Source organism: Mytilus galloprovincialis, chromosome 8, assembly GCF_965363235.1.
Source record: "Mytilus galloprovincialis chromosome 8, xbMytGall1.hap1.1, whole genome shotgun sequence".
Taxonomy (NCBI): Eukaryota; Metazoa; Mollusca; class Bivalvia; order Mytilida; family Mytilidae; genus Mytilus; species Mytilus galloprovincialis.
In genome coordinates, this window is record NC_134845.1 from 86,109,270 (window position 1) to 86,130,989 (window position 21,720).

General features: G+C 34.8%; 1 protein-coding gene across 1 annotated transcript; it reads right to left on the reverse strand.

The window, feature by feature from the left end:
• Positions 1-339: 339 nt before the first annotated feature.
• Positions 340-14,559, reverse strand: LOC143042716 (mediator of RNA polymerase II transcription subunit 7-like). Its single transcript, XM_076215153.1, has 3 exons — positions 14,480-14,559; positions 3,243-3,369; positions 340-909 (listed from the first exon to the last, which is right to left on the reverse strand). Exons 2-3 carry the CDS (start codon positions 3,357-3,359, stop codon positions 367-369), a joined length of 660 nt encoding a protein of 219 aa, XP_076071268.1. The 5' UTR covers positions 3,360-3,369; positions 14,480-14,559; the 3' UTR covers positions 340-366.
• Positions 14,560-21,720: the final 7,161 nt, after the last annotated feature.

The window sequence follows — 21,720 nt, forward strand, 5'->3', positions numbered from 1 at the left end:
ACAGCTAATTTCCTATGGATGTAGATTAAGACTATGGTTGACTTGCTTGCATTGTTTTTAAAACCTTTGATCAAGCATTGTAATTAAAAATGAAACCCCAAAGTGTAATTGTCCTGAAAATAAAATAAAACAAAATGGTTTGATTAAAATTGACATCCAAAAACAATACAACTAGGCAAAGTTAAACCTGTATACATCTTATTAAAATTTGATAGGACATTATCAAATAATCAAATTCAACGTTTATACAAACAAAGCAAGCAAGGTAACTAAAGTCTTAATTTACATGCATTAGGAAATAAGCTCTAAAACTAAAAGATTTTGAAACATATATATATATTAACAAATGTTTGATGTTTATTTTAATTAAGTCATACTATCTACAATGTCACACATCATACGATCGAGTTGGTCACATGGTTCAGATTTAACACTAACGTCTTCCTGCTGACACGAGAACTGGAGAAGTTCCGTTTTTACTAAAGTTTTAGAATCGAAACTTAAATCATCAGGGATATTTTGCAAACTTGACTGAATAAGTTCTTTTACTTTTTCTAAATGTAACTGAAATCTTTCTGCTATTTCGTGTCTCTGTTTTTTCTGTTTTTCCATCATGACTCGTAACGTTTCTCTAGCTTGATGCGGTCTGAATTCATTGATTAAATGATGCATGTGAATAAACAACAGATTTAAATCTTCTAATTTTTCGGTCCTTTTCTGAGAGTCTGGTGATTTGATGAGAATATCCATAAGGTCAAGGAAGTTAACCAGAATTGAGTGATTCAGTTTTTTCAGCTCCCTCTTGTGGTCAAAACTTTGTGGATGCAGTCTTCGGAATCCTTGAGATTCTAATGGTTGTATAATTTGATCATCCACATTAAATGGTACCCCAAACATGGTGTAATTGTCCTGAAAATAGAATAAAAACAAAATGATACTGATATACAAATAAAAGCTTACAAAAAGACTGCTAACCTAGAAATGATAGAATGGCCAATTAATAACACCAAATTTGCCACATACATGACATAGTACGAATATTTTTATGTGATGCATGCAGATTGTTTTTAATTTTTCAAAATAAAAATTGTGTGTTCATATATCTAAGAAGACTTAAAGATGGTTTCATTTAACATCAGAATCTGACTGACGAAGGATATCTGTTATCCAAAATATTTATAAATAATTACATTTATAGTTAGTTACCTTTTTTTTTGTATTTGGAGTTGTTGTGTACACTTTTTTAGGCGTTAATATATATAGATGTATATATATATATAAATGCAGTTCAAAATCATTCTGTATATATTCAAGTTGTTTTTTAACCAACTTGAGGCACAAAGGAGCCAGTATCACTGACATGGGTTTTTTTCCCCATAAAAAGTAACAACCTAGATAAACATGCTGATATAATTTAATTTTGGATGTAAAGCTCATAGACATTATATTTTGTCATATTACTGTGAAGTCATCCACCTTTTTTCAACAATTTGCTCCTGGCTTAAAATGGAATTTAGAATTAAATTATAAGGAATGACTAACATTTTTTTCTGTCCATTCGAAATAACATCGAAAATGTAGTGCACACTTTCAAAAATAACACGCTACAATGTACATGGTTTATTCTGTGTGCACCAAATATTTTATGTTATTTCTTCATAGACAGGAAAAATATTATAGCCATTCCTTAATGAAAGGCAATAACTCCATATGATATAGGCCATATTATTCTAATAGTAAATCTTGTAATAATTTTCACTATTTACAGATTCTATTTTCCTACCAAGGACTAGATTACCTTGCCTTTTAAATATTCTTATTTTTATTTGAGGGTCACCGATTGCTTCTTTATATGGTTTTATTTTTTCAAGCCGGTGCAAATGCAAAATTCCATTGAATTAAAACAAAATTTTAGATACATGAACATTTTTTTAATTTTGCGAAGAATTGTCTGCAACAATAGCACAAAACGAAACCAAACAATACATAAATGGCTAAAGGGAGAAAAGTTTACCTTCAAAATAATGTTTCAATATCTGAGTCAGTAAATAAACATTACAATAACATGTATAACCTCTAAGTAAAAGGTGTACTGTAGTCTACTTTCAACAGTGCCAGAATTGACCAACAAATCAATATATTATACTGCAATCAGCTATTTTACTATTAAAGCTATATGTATAAACTCTAGCTTTATATGTCAATGACCTCAACTAACCTATAGCTCCGCCTACTTACCGGAACTATTGTGTTTCATCAACAACGTCACGTCACAACCATGACAACGTGTATAACAATGGTCAAACTTTTATAAATTTAAACCTGTTATGTCTTCAAATTGGTAATTTTATACCATGTTTATCAAATGTTATTAATTACATTTTGTAAGTTCATTTTCTCTTTCTTATTCCTTAAAATGTCAATGTCTTACCGCCTGGACTACGCTCAAAGGGAAATACCCCCAAAATGGTACCCCAAGAGGGAAATTCCAAACACTTTTTTTTAACAATATTTGTTACATATTTTTTAAGTTTTTTATCGATTTCAGTATAAAAACAATATATGTATAGTGTCTTGAAATATGAAATTTATTTGTATTCAGCACGAAACGGGAAAATGCTTGGTAAAACCTCGCATTTCCCCATTTCTAAGCCTCATACAAATAAATTTCATATTTCAAGACACTATACGTATATTGTCTAATTACATGTATATCTCATGATGTCATTGTTCTGCTACAAAATTCAAAAGAATGGGGGAAAAACACATGGTGACAGGATATAGTATCAATTGGACACTAGTTGCGGATGCCTAAAAATGTAATTACTCGAGTGACTGAAGATTAAGGTTGTGTCTTTACCTTAATTCTCTCCACGCCAGAAGTCGCCTTGCCTCTCTATATGTGTAATTACATGTACCTGAGTGACTGGAGGTAAAGGGTGTGTTCACAAATTTGAATATGTAATTACCTGAGAGATGAAAGGTGAAGATAATACTCACCCTGTCTGAGTTTGTAATAACCTGAGAGAAAGAAAAGGTAGAGTTGGTGTCCTATCATGCCTATATGACTGAATAAGTTATTTCAGAAGATTTAAGGATGAAGTTGCACCCTTCCTGTCATGCCTGTCAGAATGTGTAATTATATGACACATGAGATGGAGGTGGTGCCCTCACTGTCTCAATATGTAATTACATGAGAGACAGGAGGTATAGGTATCCTTGCTGTCTGAATCTATAATTACCTGAGAAATTGGTGGTGGAGGTGGTGCTCTCCCTTTCTTTACATTTTCATCTGTATATAAATGTACATACTGCATAGGAGGCAATGGAAAAGCACTCACTCCCTGATTTTCTGCCATCTTCTAATGCCTGAAAAAACAATTTTTTATTAATGTTATCTTATTCTAAAACAATACAACGTACAAAAACGTGGGAATTGGCCACCACCTCCCATTTTGTTTCTGGAAATGAGAAAAATTTATCATCCCCCCCCCCCCCCCCCCCCCCTTTTTTTCCAAAATTTTTTTATTTCCCTCAAAATATGGTCATAATGAAAATTCAAATTTCAAATGGAGTTTGCAACCATAATTACTCATTTAAATACATCATAAAGTCTTTAATATATAATTTAAAAGCAGTGTAAGGGAGGTAATCCAACATTGTACAAACATAACCCCCAAAATCAATTCCCAAATGTACGTTTTAGGGAGTGGGGTTAAAAAGTCAACACATTTTAATGTACTTTTTTTTTCGTTTCTGCAGGTCACATATCTTTCAGTTTGTTTTCAATGCAAATTTCTATAATAAACTTAACTAAGATAGACATGATCTTCTTTTTATTAAGGATTATTGATTCACGTCTTGAAATGATAATGGTTAATGTACACTTTTGAGGAAAGTTTGGGGGTGGGGGTAGGGTCTGAAAAGGTGTGTTTTGTACATTTGAAAACGGTTTCTCTAATATCTCAGACCTGCCAACTTTACAATTTTTGCAGCATTTCTGTGTGCACTATTTTTTACTCTTGAAATTGTCTCATATCTCTTCTTTGTTTTTTTGGTATACTGATGATGAGCTAATATAATAAGCCTATATTTTTTTTACTTGTATGATTTTTGTACTTAAAGTGCTGAACCCCCTCTTATCTTTGTACTGTGACACAAAAGACCTACACTTAAATGTCCTAAGGTTAGAAGGATGTCATGTAAGTCTATCAGTATTAATGAGAAAATGGATGAAATTTGAGTAATCTTTCTTTGTGTTCATCAAAAGTAAAATCACAAAAATACTGACCAATTCTGTTTACAAATGAATTAATTACAGATTACATGTAACAACAAATTATGACACCTGTTTTGACCATTGATTAGCGTACTAAGGTTTGTAAACTTGTCATAGATATAGGCAGATGTGGTGTGAGTGCCAATGAGACAACTCTCCATCCAAATAACAATTTAAAAAAAGTAAACCATTATAGGTCAATGTACGGCCTTCAACATAGAGCCTTGCAATTGGCTCACACCGACAAACAAGCCATAAAGGGCCCCAAAATATTAGTGTAAACTATTCGAACGGGAAAACCAACGGTCTAATCTATATAAAATAAAAAAAAAAAAAAAAAAGCGAGAAACGAGAAACACGTATAAATTACATAAACAAACGACAACTACTGTACAAAATGTACATCAGATTTGTCATACATATGCAAAATGATATGTCTCCAGGTAAAATTATAGATTTGTACAGAAAAACTTGATAATCGGCAACCAAGGTGTATATTTTGTAAAAATCTTACTAAATATAGTAATTGGTAATTTTTTGGTGCATGATGATAAAATGTACACTTTCTTTGATACGATAAAAATTGAGACTGATTTTGACGAATCACATTAATTTTTCCAAAACTAACAGTTACGATAAGTTCTATTTGAGACCATTGACGAATCATGAAAAGAATATTTTGGGCCAGAATGTAAAATTTTAGCCTATTGGAAGCTAATGATAGCAGAAAATGACCATTTGACTCTTGATGGTACAGGGCATTCCTACGTACCCTCAATTATTCTCACATATAGTGGGATTTTGTGCTATCCATATCAAGCATGTATTTAGGACATCACAATTTGCCTTATCAAAAACAAGAGGACTATGGGTAATCTCATTGTTCGTACACCAAAATGAAAATAACATCAAGTCATTGGTTGAAATTCAATTGTTTAGAACGGTTTTAACCAAATCACAATGTTTTGGTGTACACTTTTGAATATATACCCATGTCATGTGTTTTCCTATTAATAACTATTTTCACTGCTTACTGTTTTCACTATTGAGTTTTTAATACATGTGTGTACTCAAATTTTTAAAAGAAGGTTCTGTCTAATGTTTTTATGGCCAGGCTTACTACGATTTTTTATTGTTTCCGATTAATTTGCAAGTTTCGCATGTCAAGAAATCGCCGTCATATGTTTTCGTATGAATTAAAAATTGGATCAGTACACGAACAGGAAATGACTATAAAATTCGAAATGAGCAATTTCGAAAGTTGTGGTTCTGGTCATTGCTTAAATCCTAAAAAAAGTTATCAAATACTTTTCAGTACCAAAAATAAGTAGTAAATAGTTTTAGGTTGGTGTTTCATGTGCTGAAAATTAAAGCATTGTGGTTTATTTCAGATTGGCACTGGGTTTCTACAAAGGACATTAGTTTTTGAAAATAAAATGCAGTTTTCAAAATTTGGGATTAAATGTAAAAATTTAAGACTGTTTTCATCTTTATGTATCACATGTATCAAGGATGTATAAAAAGAATTGTCAATAGAATATTGAATAAATTGATTTTGAACAGCCATTTTATAAAAGAACCATGATAATTTCATTTTGCTGGTTTGTAATAACAAGAGTGCACACGCTGAAATGTCTCGCCTTCTATACCATGTATACTAATCATTGATATTATGTTGATAGTCCTAGGTATAAAGCTAAGCTTTATTACAACTGTCACATAAACTTAACATTAACCAAGATAACTAAACAAAGACCAATGAACCTGGAAAATGAGGCCAAGGTCAGATGAAACATGCCAGGCAGACATGTACAGCTAACAATGCTTCTATGCAACATATATAGTTGACCCATTACTTATAGTTTAAGAAAAATAGACCAAAACACAAAAACTTAACACTGTGCAATAAACCGTGAAAATGAGGTCACGGTCAAATAAAACCTGCGCAACTGACATAAAGATCATAAAATATTTCCATACACCAAATATAGTTGACCTATGGCATATAGTATTAAATAAAAAGACCAAAACTCAAAAACTTAACTTTGACCACTGAACCATGAAAATGAGGTCAGGGTCACATGACATCTGCCCGCTAGACATGTACACCTTACAATCATTCCATACAACAAATATAGTAGACTTATTGCATATAGTATGAGAAAAACAGACAAAAACACAAAAATTTAACTATAACCACTGAACTATGAAAATGAGGTCAAGGTCAGATGACACCTGCCAGTTGGACATGTACACCTTACAGTCCTTCCATACACTGAATATACTAGCCCTATTGCTTATAGTATCTGAGATATGGACTTGACCACCAAAACTTAACCTTGTTCACTGATCCATGAAATGAGGTCGAGGTCAAGTGAAAACTGTATGACAGACATGAGGACCTTGCAAGGTACGCACATATCAAATATAGTTATCCAATTACATAATAAGAGAGATTTCCAAAAAATTTGAACTTTTTTTTCAAGTGGTCACTGAACCATGAAAATGAGGTCAAGGATATTGGACATGTGACTGACGGAAACTTCGTAACATGAAGCATCTATATATAAAGTATGAAACATCCAGGTCTTCCACCTTCTAAAATATAAAGCTTTTAAGAAGTGAGCTAACACTGCTGCCGCCGCCTTAGCCGCCACCGGATCACTATCCCTATGTCGTGCTTTCTGCAACTTTTGCTAGACAAAAATGACCCAATAGGCGAGTGATATGAGAGCCAAATTTACATTTTTAATGCACCTACCTAACACACGGCTAAATTATATATCAATAGAAAGCTAAGAATGTGTACTTTCTAAATATCCCGGTCGTCAAAAGAAATTATGGTGCATTTTTTTTTAAATCGAGGTCAAAGGTCATGGGTGCAATTTCAATTCACGGATACTTCCAGTTGTAAAATCGAGTCAAAACAAATGCAAAAACGAAACAATTTTATAGGAATGCTGTATTACTGTTGGGAAAATATATTTCTATCATAATATTAATTAATTTTGGTTGATTTTAACGGTAACGCATAATAAATAACGTTTTCTCTCGGAGTCTTTGAAAATCAACATTTAAGTCACACATATGTATCTGTAGTCGCCCTTGCATTATCTAAATCATATAATACCTCCATATCATTTGATTGCACATATATACAAACATATATATCTGCAAATTTGATATAAATAATCCGAAACAAAATATTTGAAGCAAGGGGAAAATATAACATATGACGTATTTTTAATTGTTTAGAAAAGTCCCATGATGAGCTGTTTTTTTTTAAATTGAGGAAGCGTATGGTCTCCTGTTAGTTTGAAAGCCTGACAACCATAGAGCAGATTTTCTTTTATATATATGTTGCAATATGTTGATATATAAAAAAGAAGATGTGGTATGATTGCCAATGAGACAACTATCCACAAAAGACCAAAATGACACAGACATTAACAACTCATACATCACTAAATCAGATATGATAAGAGTACTAACCATGCTAACAAACATAACTAAAATGAGTAAAGTGCTACTGGTATATTTATATCAACAAATTGACAATTTTAATATAAAACATCACAAGGAAAATATGATCACTCATTGTACGTCAAAATGTGTTTGATTTTACTTCAGTCGGCCGCCGCGTATCTTGAGATATATAATTAATCAAACAACACTTGACGAAGTAGTTTGTACTCTTTTTAAATATTACACTAGTGATGACGTTCGGCTACTTTGGCACTAAGTATTACGTTTTTTTTTATCTTGTTTCACCGCTTCAAACGGAGGACAAGGCTATCTAATATTGAACCTTTTATTTGGCTTTCTAATGTTAAAATCCCGTGATCGAAACGTCGGACCAATGGGATGTTGGACCATTTAGGTGTCGGAATATTGCGATATCAGAATATTATAGCTTCATTTTAACTGGTAATCTCATCATTCTTATCGGTCAACATATCCATACGGTCAAATAAAACCTGCGCAACTGACATAAAGATCATAAAATATTTCCATACACCAAATATAGTTGACCTATGGCATATAGTATTAAATAAAAAGACCAAAACTCAAAAACTTAACTTTGACCACTGAACCATGAAAATGAGGTCAGGGTCACATGACATCTGCCCGCTAGACATGTACACCTTACAATCATTCCATACAACAAATATAGTAGACTTATTGCATATAGTATGAGAAAAACAGACAAAAACACAAAAATTTAACTATAACCACTGAACTATGAAAATGAGGTCAAGGTCAGATGACACCTGCCAGTTGGACATGTACACCTTACAGTCCTTCCATACACTGAATATACTAGCCCTATTGCTTATAGTATCTGAGATATGGACTTGACCACCAAAACTTAACCTTGTTCACTGATCCATGAAATGAGGTCGAGGTCAAGTGAAAACTGTATGACAGACATGAGGACCTTGCAAGGTACGCACATATCAAATATAGTTATCCAATTACATAATAAGAGAGATTTCCAAAAAATTTGAACTTTTTTTTCAAGTGGTCACTGAACCATGAAAATGAGGTCAAGGATATTGGACATGTGACTGACGGAAACTTCGTAACATGAAGCATCTATATATAAAGTATGAAACATCCAGGTCTTCCACCTTCTAAAATATAAAGCTTTTAAGAAGTGAGCTAACACTGCTGCCGCCGCCTTAGCCGCCACCGGATCACTATCCCTATGTCGTGCTTTCTGCAACTTTTGCTAGACAAAAATGACCCAATAGGCGAGTGATATGAGAGCCAAATTTACATTTCTAATGCACCTACCTAACACACGGCTAAATTATATATCAATAGAAAGCTAAGAATGTGTACTTTCTAAATATCCCGGTCGTCAAAAGAAATTATGGTGCATTTTTTTTTAAATCGAGGTCAAAGGTCATGGGTGCAATTTCAATTCACGGATACTTCCAGTTGTAAAATCGAGTCAAAACAAATGCAAAAACGAAACAATTTTATAGGAATGCTGTATTACTGTTGGGAAAATATATTTCTATCATAATATTAATTAATTTTGGTTGATTTTAACGGTAACGCATAATAAATAACGTTTTCTCTCGGAGTCTTTGAAAATCAACATTTAAGTCACACATATGTATCTGTAGTCGCCCTTGCATTATCTAAATCATATAATACCTCCATATCATTTGATTGCACATATATACAAACATATATATCTGCAAATTTGATATAAATAATCCGAAACAAAATATTTGAAGCAAGGGGAAAATATAACATATGACGTATTTTTAATTGTTTAGAAAAGTCCCATGATGAGCTGTTTTTTTTTAAATTGAGGAAGCGTATGGTCTCCTGTTAGTTTGAAAGCCTGACAACCATAGAGCAGATTTTCTTTTATATATATGTTGCAATATGTTGATATATAAAAAAGAAGATGTGGTATGATTGCCAATGAGACAACTATCCACAAAAGACCAAAATGACACAGACATTAACAACTCATACATCACTAAATCAGATATGATAAGAGTACTAACCATGCTAACAAACATAACTAAAATGAGTAAAGTGCTACTGGTATATTTATATCAACAAATTGACAATTTTAATATAAAACATCACAAGGAAAATATGATCACTCATTGTACGTCAAAATGTGTTTGATTTTACTTCAGTCGGCCGCCGCGTATCTTGAGATATATAATTAATCAAACAACACTTGACGAAGTAGTTTGTACTCTTTTTAAATATTACACTAGTGATGACGTTCGGCTACTTTGGCACTAAGTATTACGTTTTTTTTTATCTTGTTTCACCGCTTCAAACGGAGGACAAGGCTATCTAATATTGAACCTTTTATTTGGCTTTCTAATGTTAAAATCCCGTGATCGAAACGTCGGACCAATGGGATGTTGGACCATTTAGGTGTCGGAATATTGCGATATCAGAATATTATAGCTTCATTTTAACTGGTAATCTCATCATTCTTATCGGTCAACATATCCATACAAAGACAACTTCCTTGGCATGGGCATATATCAGTACAGCAGAGGTTTTGCTCAAAGCGGACACAAGATCTACTATATACAGATTGAATTAAAAATTTGGAATAGACATGAGGGATTTGTCAAAGAGACACCAACCCGCTAAAAAGCAGGCAACGGCCAAAAACCACCAATGGGTCGTCAATGCAGCAAGAAACTCCCAAACCCGGAGGCGTTCTACAGCTGGCCCCTAAACAAAAATGTACTACTTTGAAATGATAATGGACGTCATACTAAGCTTCGAAATATACTCAAGAAGTTAAAATAAAAAATCATACAAAACTAAGAAAGGCACGATGCTCCTGACTTGGGACAGGCGCAAAATTGCGGCGGTGTTAAACATGTTTTTGGAAATCTCAACCCTCCCCCTATACCTATACCAATGCGTGAACAGATCAAATCTTGTAGAAAGTTGGATGACATCATACCGGACCGATGTTGCCTTTTAGCCAACCAAAGTCATACGGAGATCTTTTATTGTTTCTGTAGTTGGGTCGACATTGTCTTGGATAAAATTTTAACCCCCAGAAGAAAAATAATGCAATGTAGAATGTATGCCCCATTTTCATTGTTTCTAATCTCCTGATCAGTCAAACTTGTTAATAGTTATCAAAGGTGTGTCCATAAATACGGTGCATTGGTAGTGATAAACCTAAATGAAAAAGAGTAAAAAAAATATTTATAGATAATATACATTCTACTAAAGCCATACATCTAACTAAGAACTTTGTCAATAGGAGTATCGTACGCTTTATTAACTGCCGCAGATGTGCCATCATCCAATAGACAACACAGAAATGTTTTTTAAAGCAGGTGGCATAATTTCAATTGAATAATCCAGTGAAATGTTTTTAGATAATGGATATTCATCTGATTAAATTACAACTTTACCCTATATCTGCTTCCGTAAAGTAGCTGCACTAAGTGCTTGCAACCAGTTTCGCAGTCACTGCTCAGATCTTTAAATTTTACAGACCGAATATCACAGTCATTTTAAACGGGTAACTTTCCGTCATTACGGCATAAGACAAAATTAAAGAGCTACTGTATACAATATTGGATGAACCTTGGCCTTGTTGAAGCTGTATACATGTAACTATAAATTGACCATGTTTTTTTAGTTTTTGTTGAAGCTGATCATATGTTGTGTAGTTTTCTCGGCGGCGATCCTCTGGCAGAAATTAAGCCCGGTTAACTGATCAAGTAATTAAAGTTGTTAACCAGAATACTTCCTTGTGTACAGGCACGTCATCTTTAATCGTCGAAATGTTAGTAAAAGCTGTTTTATGTTAAGAACTAAATAGCTCTTTAATTTCTGATTTCAAATTTTGTAGCAAATATTTAGCGATGCAAGCTCGATGGTATAAAGATTTAATAGTAAAATTATTTTGTAAATCAGATCATTGTAGGAGATATATGAAGTAACACTCAATACAGCTTGAGTTTGCTCCTCAGAGGATACCTTATGAAGTTGTGTAACTTGCTTATAGGTTTTATACATTTGCAAAATATACAAACAGACAAATCAGAATGAGTTGTAGATCTACTAGTGTCCTCGTTGATATATGAGAAGATCTACTGGTCGGTAGAATTGGTACATGTAGTACAAAGTCTGTGTACAGACAAAACAGAAGTTGATAGGTTGTGCTTACTTTTGAAATATTTATAACAACTCTTATGATATTTTGTATTTTCAAATGGGATGTTTTCATTTTTTTCATATTCATCGACCAGTCTTCTGTAAACTTCATCTTTTCGTTTTCCCACTGCGGCAATACAACTGTATCTTCATTTAAGTGTTATCTACATAGTTTCGAATTCTATGTAGTAAATATATGACAGACTATGCATCTGTGTCAATAAATGGATAGTTTTTTTTTTGCTTTTTAGCAAAGGAAGGGTTTCATTGTGAACTGGACTGTGAAAATTTGACACGACTCGGAAGATTTTCTACAATTTTTCGATACGATTCCTTATTTAGAAAGGGTTGAATTCTACAGATCTCAAAAACTATGTTTTACTTTGATTTGATCTTTATTTTGGACGATTTTATATCTATTTAAGCTACACTGAAGTTAAAGATAGAAATAGAACCGTTTAAATATGATTTATCGTACTCTAATAGCACTATTAAGTACACGGAAATCGACTAATATATTCAGTAAAAAACGATAACGAAATAGATAAGGGATTCCGGAAATTATAGTGTCTTTTCCCAACTTCATAAAATTACAGAAATTCGTGATTTTAAGAAATGTTGAGATAAAGTCTTGATCTTGAATGAAAAAACGATAACTGATGAGTAATTTGGTGTGATCTAAAACGGATAGATTGCAAAAACATTTAATAAAAATTTAATTGTAGATCCGAAAAGGTCGAGATTATGAAAATTTTCGTACAAAATGTCAAATATTTAGAAGGAATGCAAAAGCATGCAGACTTACAGTTGTAAATATTGTTTTTCATTATTTTAAGAATCTAATTCACTTAATTATTCTGTCTTTAGAAAAGAAGAGATACGACTAATTTCCTTTGCTTGAAAAACATGTCGTAATTATATAATTTTCAACTAATTTCTGAAATAAACGTCAATTTTACAAAAACTGCACCGTACGATTTTGTGACGACCGGGCAAAAATCAAAGTTTAATCATTATTCTTTCATTTAAAAAAAAATTAGCCGTGTGTTAGGTGGGTGCATTAAAGTCCTTAACTAGACGTCTTTTTCAAATATTACACTCGCCTACAACACACACATGACAGTCGCATTGTCAACGTATATTTGTTCTGCCTAACAGAAGTTCCAATGGAAACTTTGTTATAAACATTGTCATAATATGTATTCCTGTTGGAACAAATATTCTATACCATGTATTCCATTAGGCACATATATACTGTAATACTTATTCCTGTGGAAATGATATTCCAGAATATTTTTTCCTTTTGGAACTTATATTATGAAGGAACTTCTATTTCGTGACAACAGTGTCGGATAGTCAGAAAAAATTGCTATACTTCATGTAAACCCTCAGAATTGTTCTCAACAACTAGTCTAGTGATGTGTATTTTTGACATTAAATAAAAATGGCTGAATAGGTAAGTTTTTTTTAAATTAGTCATTGTTAGCTTTTATGTTTTTAAAATCTACTTAGAATATGTCACACATTTGTCACGTTGTATTGTACCAAATATAGCAATAGAAAAATACAACCAAAAGAAAGCGTTCGCATTCGAAACTGATGAAATATGGTTGATACAAAATCAAATGACACGACGATATTACATGTATTACCCAAAATGCATTAGATTCTGAAATGACGAATTGTAAAAGCAAGCATAGTACAAATTCATATGACATACAAAAACAGATTTGATCTGACTATAGTATAATATACGAATGTATGTGCTATGAATAACATTTATGCAAAAAATTAATGGTCCATAAATTATTTAGTCCAAATAATTATGACGTCTTGAAAGGCTAGTATAATTTTTTTCTTTGACGCCTTACTTTGTCGAAATTTTTTTTTATATGGAGACGGAGTCCCCAATAACAGTAGAAAATTCAATTAAAAAAAATTCGGGAAAATTTCCCGAATTTTTCATTGTACTAATGAACTCAAAATCGTTCAAATTTTTTTTGTTGTGTTTTGAAATCCCGGACCGGGGCAGAAATGTACAATGTACTTCCTTTTTCCGGTCTCGTTTGTATGAAACTTTGAGTAAAAAAATATATATTTATCAGTCTAGTATAAAATAGGAAGGAACGCGCAATACCAATTTCATTTTTAATAATTCCTTGATATGAAAAAACGTTACCTGATGATAGCGTTTCTTTGTTTACATTGCATATGACGTCATAATTTAAATAACGTCACAACTAAATCCCTAACAACAGAACCAAAATTTTGAAACGTTACGGTATTTCCGTTTCTTTTTTTTTAAACAAATATTTAAGTTACAAAAAAATAATTCATACAGACTTCGTCCCCATTTACAGGTAATGCCTGCCTCATATAAATAGCCTTTCAAGAGGTCATAATTAATTGGACTATAAATTATTATGCATGTTATGTGGTTGGATATAGCACATCAAGTACTATTTTCTACACATGAAAGAATAAGAGAGTATTGTATTTTGTTTCTCTTAAAGATTTCCTGCTTACTCTTAAGATGGCAAAGAGAGTTCAGATGGATGAAATGCAAATGTGCAGAAAGAGTAAGCCTGTTTGTGTTGTAAACTGCAGATGGCAGTTAGGTCCGCTGCTGTATGCCCTGAGGTAATCGGTGCCCTCAGGTAATCGTGGCAATAGTGCCCATATGCGTAGTAATAACATGATCTAAAAATAGAATAAACTAAAAATACATCATTGTACTTTCTATTTCGACTGACAGTATATGTGCGAAAAATAGGAGAAAACAGGAACACATACAATTTTTTACAATAAGTTACGACAAATAATTCACGAAAAAAATCCAAATATTTGGTTAATTTGTGATCATTGCAACGTGAACAGATATTTATTTAGTGAAACGTAAATGACTTAAAATAATTAAAAAGAAAACACTTTTTGAATGGCGATTTAAACTTTTATAATAATAGTTGTCAAAAACTGGTTTCATAGAGATTTATGTAAATAAATGTATACAATTATTTAAACTAACTATTAAAGAATAAAAGTTATCCACACATGCCTAAGGCAGACAAAACACTTCAGAGCTAAACATGTTTCCAGATACAACACTTTACAACTAAACATGTTTACAGTCTAAGAACTTTTTAGCAAACCATGTTTCTAGTCTAAACACTTTACATCTAAACATGTTTACAGTCTAAGCACGTTATAGCTTGACACGTTTAGGCTGTTAGCACATTAAATATTAAACATGTTTAGATTTAAAACATGTCAAAAATCGGTTTCACAAATGTGTTTAGGAAAGTGTTTAGGCTCTAAACACAATTTTTAGAGTGTAGAGGACTGTCTTGGTGTCTCTTATTTGACTTTGCAAAAGTTGGACGAAGTTCATGTGATTTTTTCCCCATTTCCCCATTCTATTAATGGGGGGGGGGGGGGGGGGGGGGGTTCCTTCGGCGAAAGACAATATTTTTTGGAGACAGGTCGAAAACATTTTTTTCTTTCATTTCAATTTTAGCATTTCATATAGTGGCAGCTGAGGGTGAAACAAACAATTTTTTTTCTCAGGGTCAAAAACAAATTATTTGTTTCTCAAACAATTAGAATCAAACTTTAAAAAAAAAGAACTATGTCAATTGGACATGCTTTGATACTATTTATGCGCTTGAATTTTTACTTGATAACATTTTTGTTCGTTTTGGAGATTCCGTATATCGTCAAGGTATTGGAATTCCAATGGGGACTAACTGTGCACCACTTATTGCGGACCTGTTTTTGTATTGTTATGAGTTACAATGTATGACTTAAATTAGCAAAGACCCATCAAAACAACATTTGATACAAAAATTTAACAATACTTTTAGATATTTGGATGATATATTGGCTCTTAATAATGACGACTTCCGTATGTATACTAAAGAAATTTATCCTGTAGAACTTACTTTGAATAAAGCTAATGATAACAATGACCACTGCCCTTGCCTGGATCTTGATATCTATATCATAAACGGGAAGCTTAGTACAAAAATTTATGATAAGAGAGATGATTTTTCATTTCTTATTATTAATTATCCATTTGTAGATGGTGACGTTCCCTTGTCATCATCTTATGGTGTTTATATATCTCAATTTGTCCGATTCTCAACGTATTAGATTTTAGCGAGAGAAATATATGTATTACTGAAAAATTATTACACCAGGGTTTTCGATATCACAAACTGGTCAAAACATTTACTAAATTTTATCATCGGTATAAGGAAATAATTCGTAAATATAACTCAACATGCAGACATCTTATACGTTCAGGTATTTCACATCCAATTTTTTATTGAAATATTCTTTATAAAGAACAAAAATGTCAGTATTCTCCTCAGAAACTAACAAAACCTTTAAATAGACTTATTAAAAAGGGATATAGTTACGATACTGTTGTCAGGTCATTAAAGATTGCATATTTTGTCTTTAATATTGATTCACTGATAGAGTCTTTGAATCAGAACTAAACACATCTATTTCTTAAAAACAGTTGTTGGCATGACACGGGTTATGTTCTTCTCATATATTTTATGATAGTATGATACTAAACCCCTAACGGGAGGCCTAGGGATTGTGCCTGATATTCATATGATGAACACATAATCTTTCAATCAGTTTAATTGAGGTCTGGAGCTCGCATGTCAGTTAGGGGCCAGCTGAAGGACACTACATTGGAGACCCATTGGTTGCCTTCGGCTGTTGTCTGCTCTATGGTCGGGTGGTTGTCGCTTTGACATATTCACCATTTCCTTTCTCAATTTTAATAACTATGTCTCTGATCTAATTTTGTATTCTATAAACGGCATCTATATATTTACACTACAAATCTACAACTCTCAGTCTATGGCTACACGTGGTGATCTTATCTATATTCATGCATAATATTCATTAGCTGTGTATGAGTATAAAAATCGTATCATACGCGATGATGACCAACCAGTACACACTTTAAGGATTTTATTCACCAGTATTAAAAAAGAGAAACATTGCAGTACGAACAGTAATCTATTTTTTTTTTCATTTGACATTACTTTGAAAGTAACGTAGTTACAAGCACAGGTTATATAGTATATAACTGCTTTTTTAAAATGTTAATTGTCTTAATTAATCTTATTTGAGAGATGTTGGATATTTTCAAGGAAAAACCTCACATCTCCAGTGTACTTTTGTACATGGTCAGATAACCTGAGGTCATCTCTAAATTACTGTGTATTTCCTGTATCTCAGATCATATCTATGATTGCTCACATGGTGAGATTACCTCAGGTTACCTCTGTATGATGGAACATTGTGAGGTTACCTAATATTACCTCTGTATTGCTGTACATGGTGAAGTTACTCTGTATTATTGCACATACTCGTATTACCACACTTTGTATAAACTTTACAAAACACTATTTTTTCAGTTTTCCTCAGGGCACTTCTGCATTTCTATACATGGCCAAGTGCATATGTTAACTAATGTCATTTCTTAACTACTGTATATAAATATGTAACCTCAGAATACCTCTGTATGTTAGAATATGGTGAGGTTACCTAAGGTCACAACTTCATGGTCATTGTACCAGCTGCATGTTACCACAGATAAACTTTGCAAAACGCTTATTTTCTACAAACCTCAGGTTACCACAATTGAATGTTCATAACTCCCTTCGTCAGCTTAGTCCAGATTACATCTATGTTCTTTTTTTTCACGGACAGGCTACCTCAGGTCATCTGTAAATTACTGTACATGACCAGTTTACCTCAGGTCATCTGTAAATTACTGTACATGACAAGGATACCTCAGGTCATATGTAAATTACTATACATGACCAGGTTACCTCAGGGAACCATTGTACTACTGTGCATGGTAAGGTTACCTCAGGGAACCATGGTACTACTGTGCATGGTCGGGTTACTTCAAGGAACCATTGTTCTACTGTGCATGGTCTGGTTACCTCAGGGATCGATTGTACTACTGTGCATGGTAATGTTACCGAGGGAACCATTGCACTACTGTGCATGGTCAGGTTACCTCAGGGAACCATTGCACTGCTGTGCATGGTCAGGTTATCTCAGGGAACCATTGTACTACTGTACATGGTCAGGTTATCTCAGGGAATCATTGTACTGCTTTGCGTTGTGAGGTTACCGCAGGGAACTATTGTACTGCTGTGCATGGTGAGGTTTCCTCAGTGAACCATTGTACTACTGTGCATGGTCAGGTTACCTCAGATAACCATTGTACCCGGTGCATGGTCAGTTTATCTAAGATCACCACTATACATGGTCCTTGTACCAGCTGCATGTTATCATAAATAAGCTTGCCAAAACGCATATTTTCTGAAAACCTCAGGTAATCACGATTGATTTACATGGTCACAACTCCCTTCGTCAGCTTAATCCAGATCACATCTATGTGATTTTGTGCACGGACAGGTTACCTCAGGTCAACTGTAAATTACTGTACATGACCAGGTTTTCTCAGGTCATCTGTAAATTAATATACATGATCAGGTTACCTCAGGGAACCATTATACTACTGTACATGGTCATGTTACCTCAGGGAACTACTGTACTACTGTGTATGGTCAGGTTATCTCAGGGAACCATTGTACTACTGTGCATTTTCATGTAACCTCAGGGAACCTTTGTACTACTGTGCATGGTCAGGTTTCCCCAGGGAACCATTGTACTACTGTACATGGTCAGGTTACTTCAGGGAACCATTGTACTACTGTGCATGGTCAGGTTACCCCAGGGAACCATTGTACTACTGTGCATGGTCAGGTTACCTCAGGGAACCATTGTACTACTGTGCATGGTCAGGTTACCTCAGGGAACCATTGTACTAATGTGCATGGTAAATTACCTCAGGGAATCATTGTACTACTGTGCATGGTCAGGTTACCTCAGGAAACCATTGTACTACTGTGCATGGTCAGGTTTCCCCAGGGAACCATTGTACTACTGTACATGGTCAGGTTACTTCAGGGAACCATTGTACTACTGTGCATGGTCAGGTTACCTCAGGAAACCATTGTACTACTGTGCATGGTAAGGTTACTCAGGAAACTATTGTACAACTGTGCATGGTCAGGTTACTCAGGGAACCACTGTACAACTATGCATGGTCAGGTAACCTCAGAAAAGCATTGTACTACTGTGCATTGCCAGGTTACCTGAGGGAACCATTGTACTACTGTGCATGGTAGGTTTATCTCAGGGAACCATTGTACTACTGTGCCTGGTCAGGTTACCTCAGGGAATCATTTTACTACTGTGCATCGTCAGGTTACCTCAGGGAACCATTGTACTTCTGTACATGGTCATGTTACCTCAGGGAACTACTCTACTACTGTGTATGGTCAGGTTATCTCAGGAAACTATTGTACTACTGTGCATTTTCATGTAACCTCAGGGAACCTTTGTACTACTGTGCATGGTCAGGTTTCCCCAGGGAACCATTGTACTACTGTACATGGTCAGGTTACTTCAGGGAACCATTGTACTACTGTGCATGGTCAGGTTACCTCAGGAAACCATTGTACTACTGTGCATGGTCAGGTTACTCAGGAAACTACTGTACAACTGTGCATGGTCAGGTTACATTAGGGAACCACTGTACTACTGTGTATGGTCAGGTTACCTCAGGGAACCATTGCACTACTGTGCATTGTCATGTTACCTCAGGGAACCTTTGTACTACTGTGCATGGTCAGGTTACCTCAGGAAACCATTGTAATACTATGCATTGTCAGGTTACTCAGGGAACCACTGTACAACTATGCATGGTCCGGTTTCCCCAGGGTACCATTGTACTACTGTACATGGTCAGGGAACCACTGTACAACTATGCATGGTCAGGCAACCTCAGAAAAGCATTGTACTACTGTGCATTGCCAGGTTACCTGAGGGAACCATTGAACTACTGTGCATGGTGTGTTTATCTCAGGGAACCATTGTACTACTGTGCATGGTCCGGTTACCTCAGGGAACCATTTTACTACTGTGCATGGTCAGGTTACCTCAGGGAACCATTGTACTTCTGTACATGGTCATGTTACCTAAGGGAACTACTGTACTACTGTGTATGGTCAGGTTATCTCAGGGAACTATTGTACTACTGTGCATTTTCATGTAACCTCAGGGAATCTTTGTACTACTGTGCATGGTCAGGTTTCCCCAGGGAACCATTGTACTACTGTACATGGTCAGGTTACTTCAGGGAACCATTGTACTACTGTGCATGGTCAGGTTACCTCAGGAAACCATTGTACTACTGTGCATGGTCAGGTTACTCAGGAAACTACTGTACAACTGTGCATGGTCAGGTTACCTCAGGGAACCACTGTACTACTGTGTATGGTCAGGTTACCTCAGGAAACCATTGCACTACTGTGCATTGTCATGTTACCTCAGGGAACCTTTGTACTACTGTGCATGGTCAGGTTACCTCACGAAACCATTGTAATACTATGCATTGTCAGGTTACTCAGGGAACCACTGTACAACTATGCATGGTCAGGTAACCTCAGAAAAGCATTGTACTACTGTGCATTGCCAGGTTACCTGAGGGAACCATTGTATTACTGTGCATGGTAAGTTTATCTCAGGGAACCATTGTACTACTGTGCATGGTCAGGTTACCTCAGGGAACCATTTTACTACTGTGCATGGTCAGGTTACCTCAGGGAACCATTGTACTTCTGTACATGGTCATGTTACCTCAGGGAACCACTGTACTACTGTGTATGGTCAGGTTATCTCAGGGAACAATTGTACTACTGTGCATTTTCATGTAACCTCAGGGAACCATTGTACTAATCTGCAGGGAACCATTGTACTATTGTGCATGGTCAAGTCTCCTCAGGAAATCATTGTTCTACTGTGCATGGTCATGGTACCTCAGGGAATCATTGTACTGCTGTGTATTTTGAGGTTACCTCAGGGAACTATTGTACTACTGTGCATTTTCATGTATACTCAGGGAACCTTTGTACTACTTGCAAGGTCAGGTTTCCCCAGGGAACCATTGTACTACTGTACATGGTCAGGTTACTTCAGGGAACCATTGTACTACTGTGCATGGTCAGGTTACCTCAGGATACCATTGTACTACTGTGCATGGTCAGGTTACTCAGGAAACTACTGTACAACTGTGCATGGTTAGGTTACCTCAGGGAACCACTGTACTACTGTGTATGGTCAGGTTACCTCAGGGAACCATTGCACTACTGTGCATTGTCATGTTACCTCAGGGAACCTTTGTACTACTGTGCATGGTCAGGTTACCTCCCGAAACCATTGTAATACTATGCATTGTCAGGTTGCTCAGGGAACCACTGTACAACTATGCATGGTCAGGTAACCTCAGAAAAGCATTGTACTACTGTGCATTGCCAGGTTACCTGAGGGAACCATTGTACTACTGTGCATGGTAAGTTTATCTCAGGGAACCATTGTACTACTGTGCATGGTCAGGTTACCTCAGGGAACCATTTTACTACTGTGCATGGTCAGGTTACCTCAGGGAACCATTGTACTTCTGTACATGGTCATGTTACCTCAGGGAACCACTGTACTACTGTGTATGGTCAGGTTATCTCAGGGAACAATTGTACTACTGTGCATTTTCATGTAACCTCAGGGAACCATTGTATTAATCTGCAGGGAACCATTGTACTATTGTGCATGGTCAAGTCTCCTCAGGAAATCATTGAACTACTGTGCATGGCAGGTAACCTCAGGGA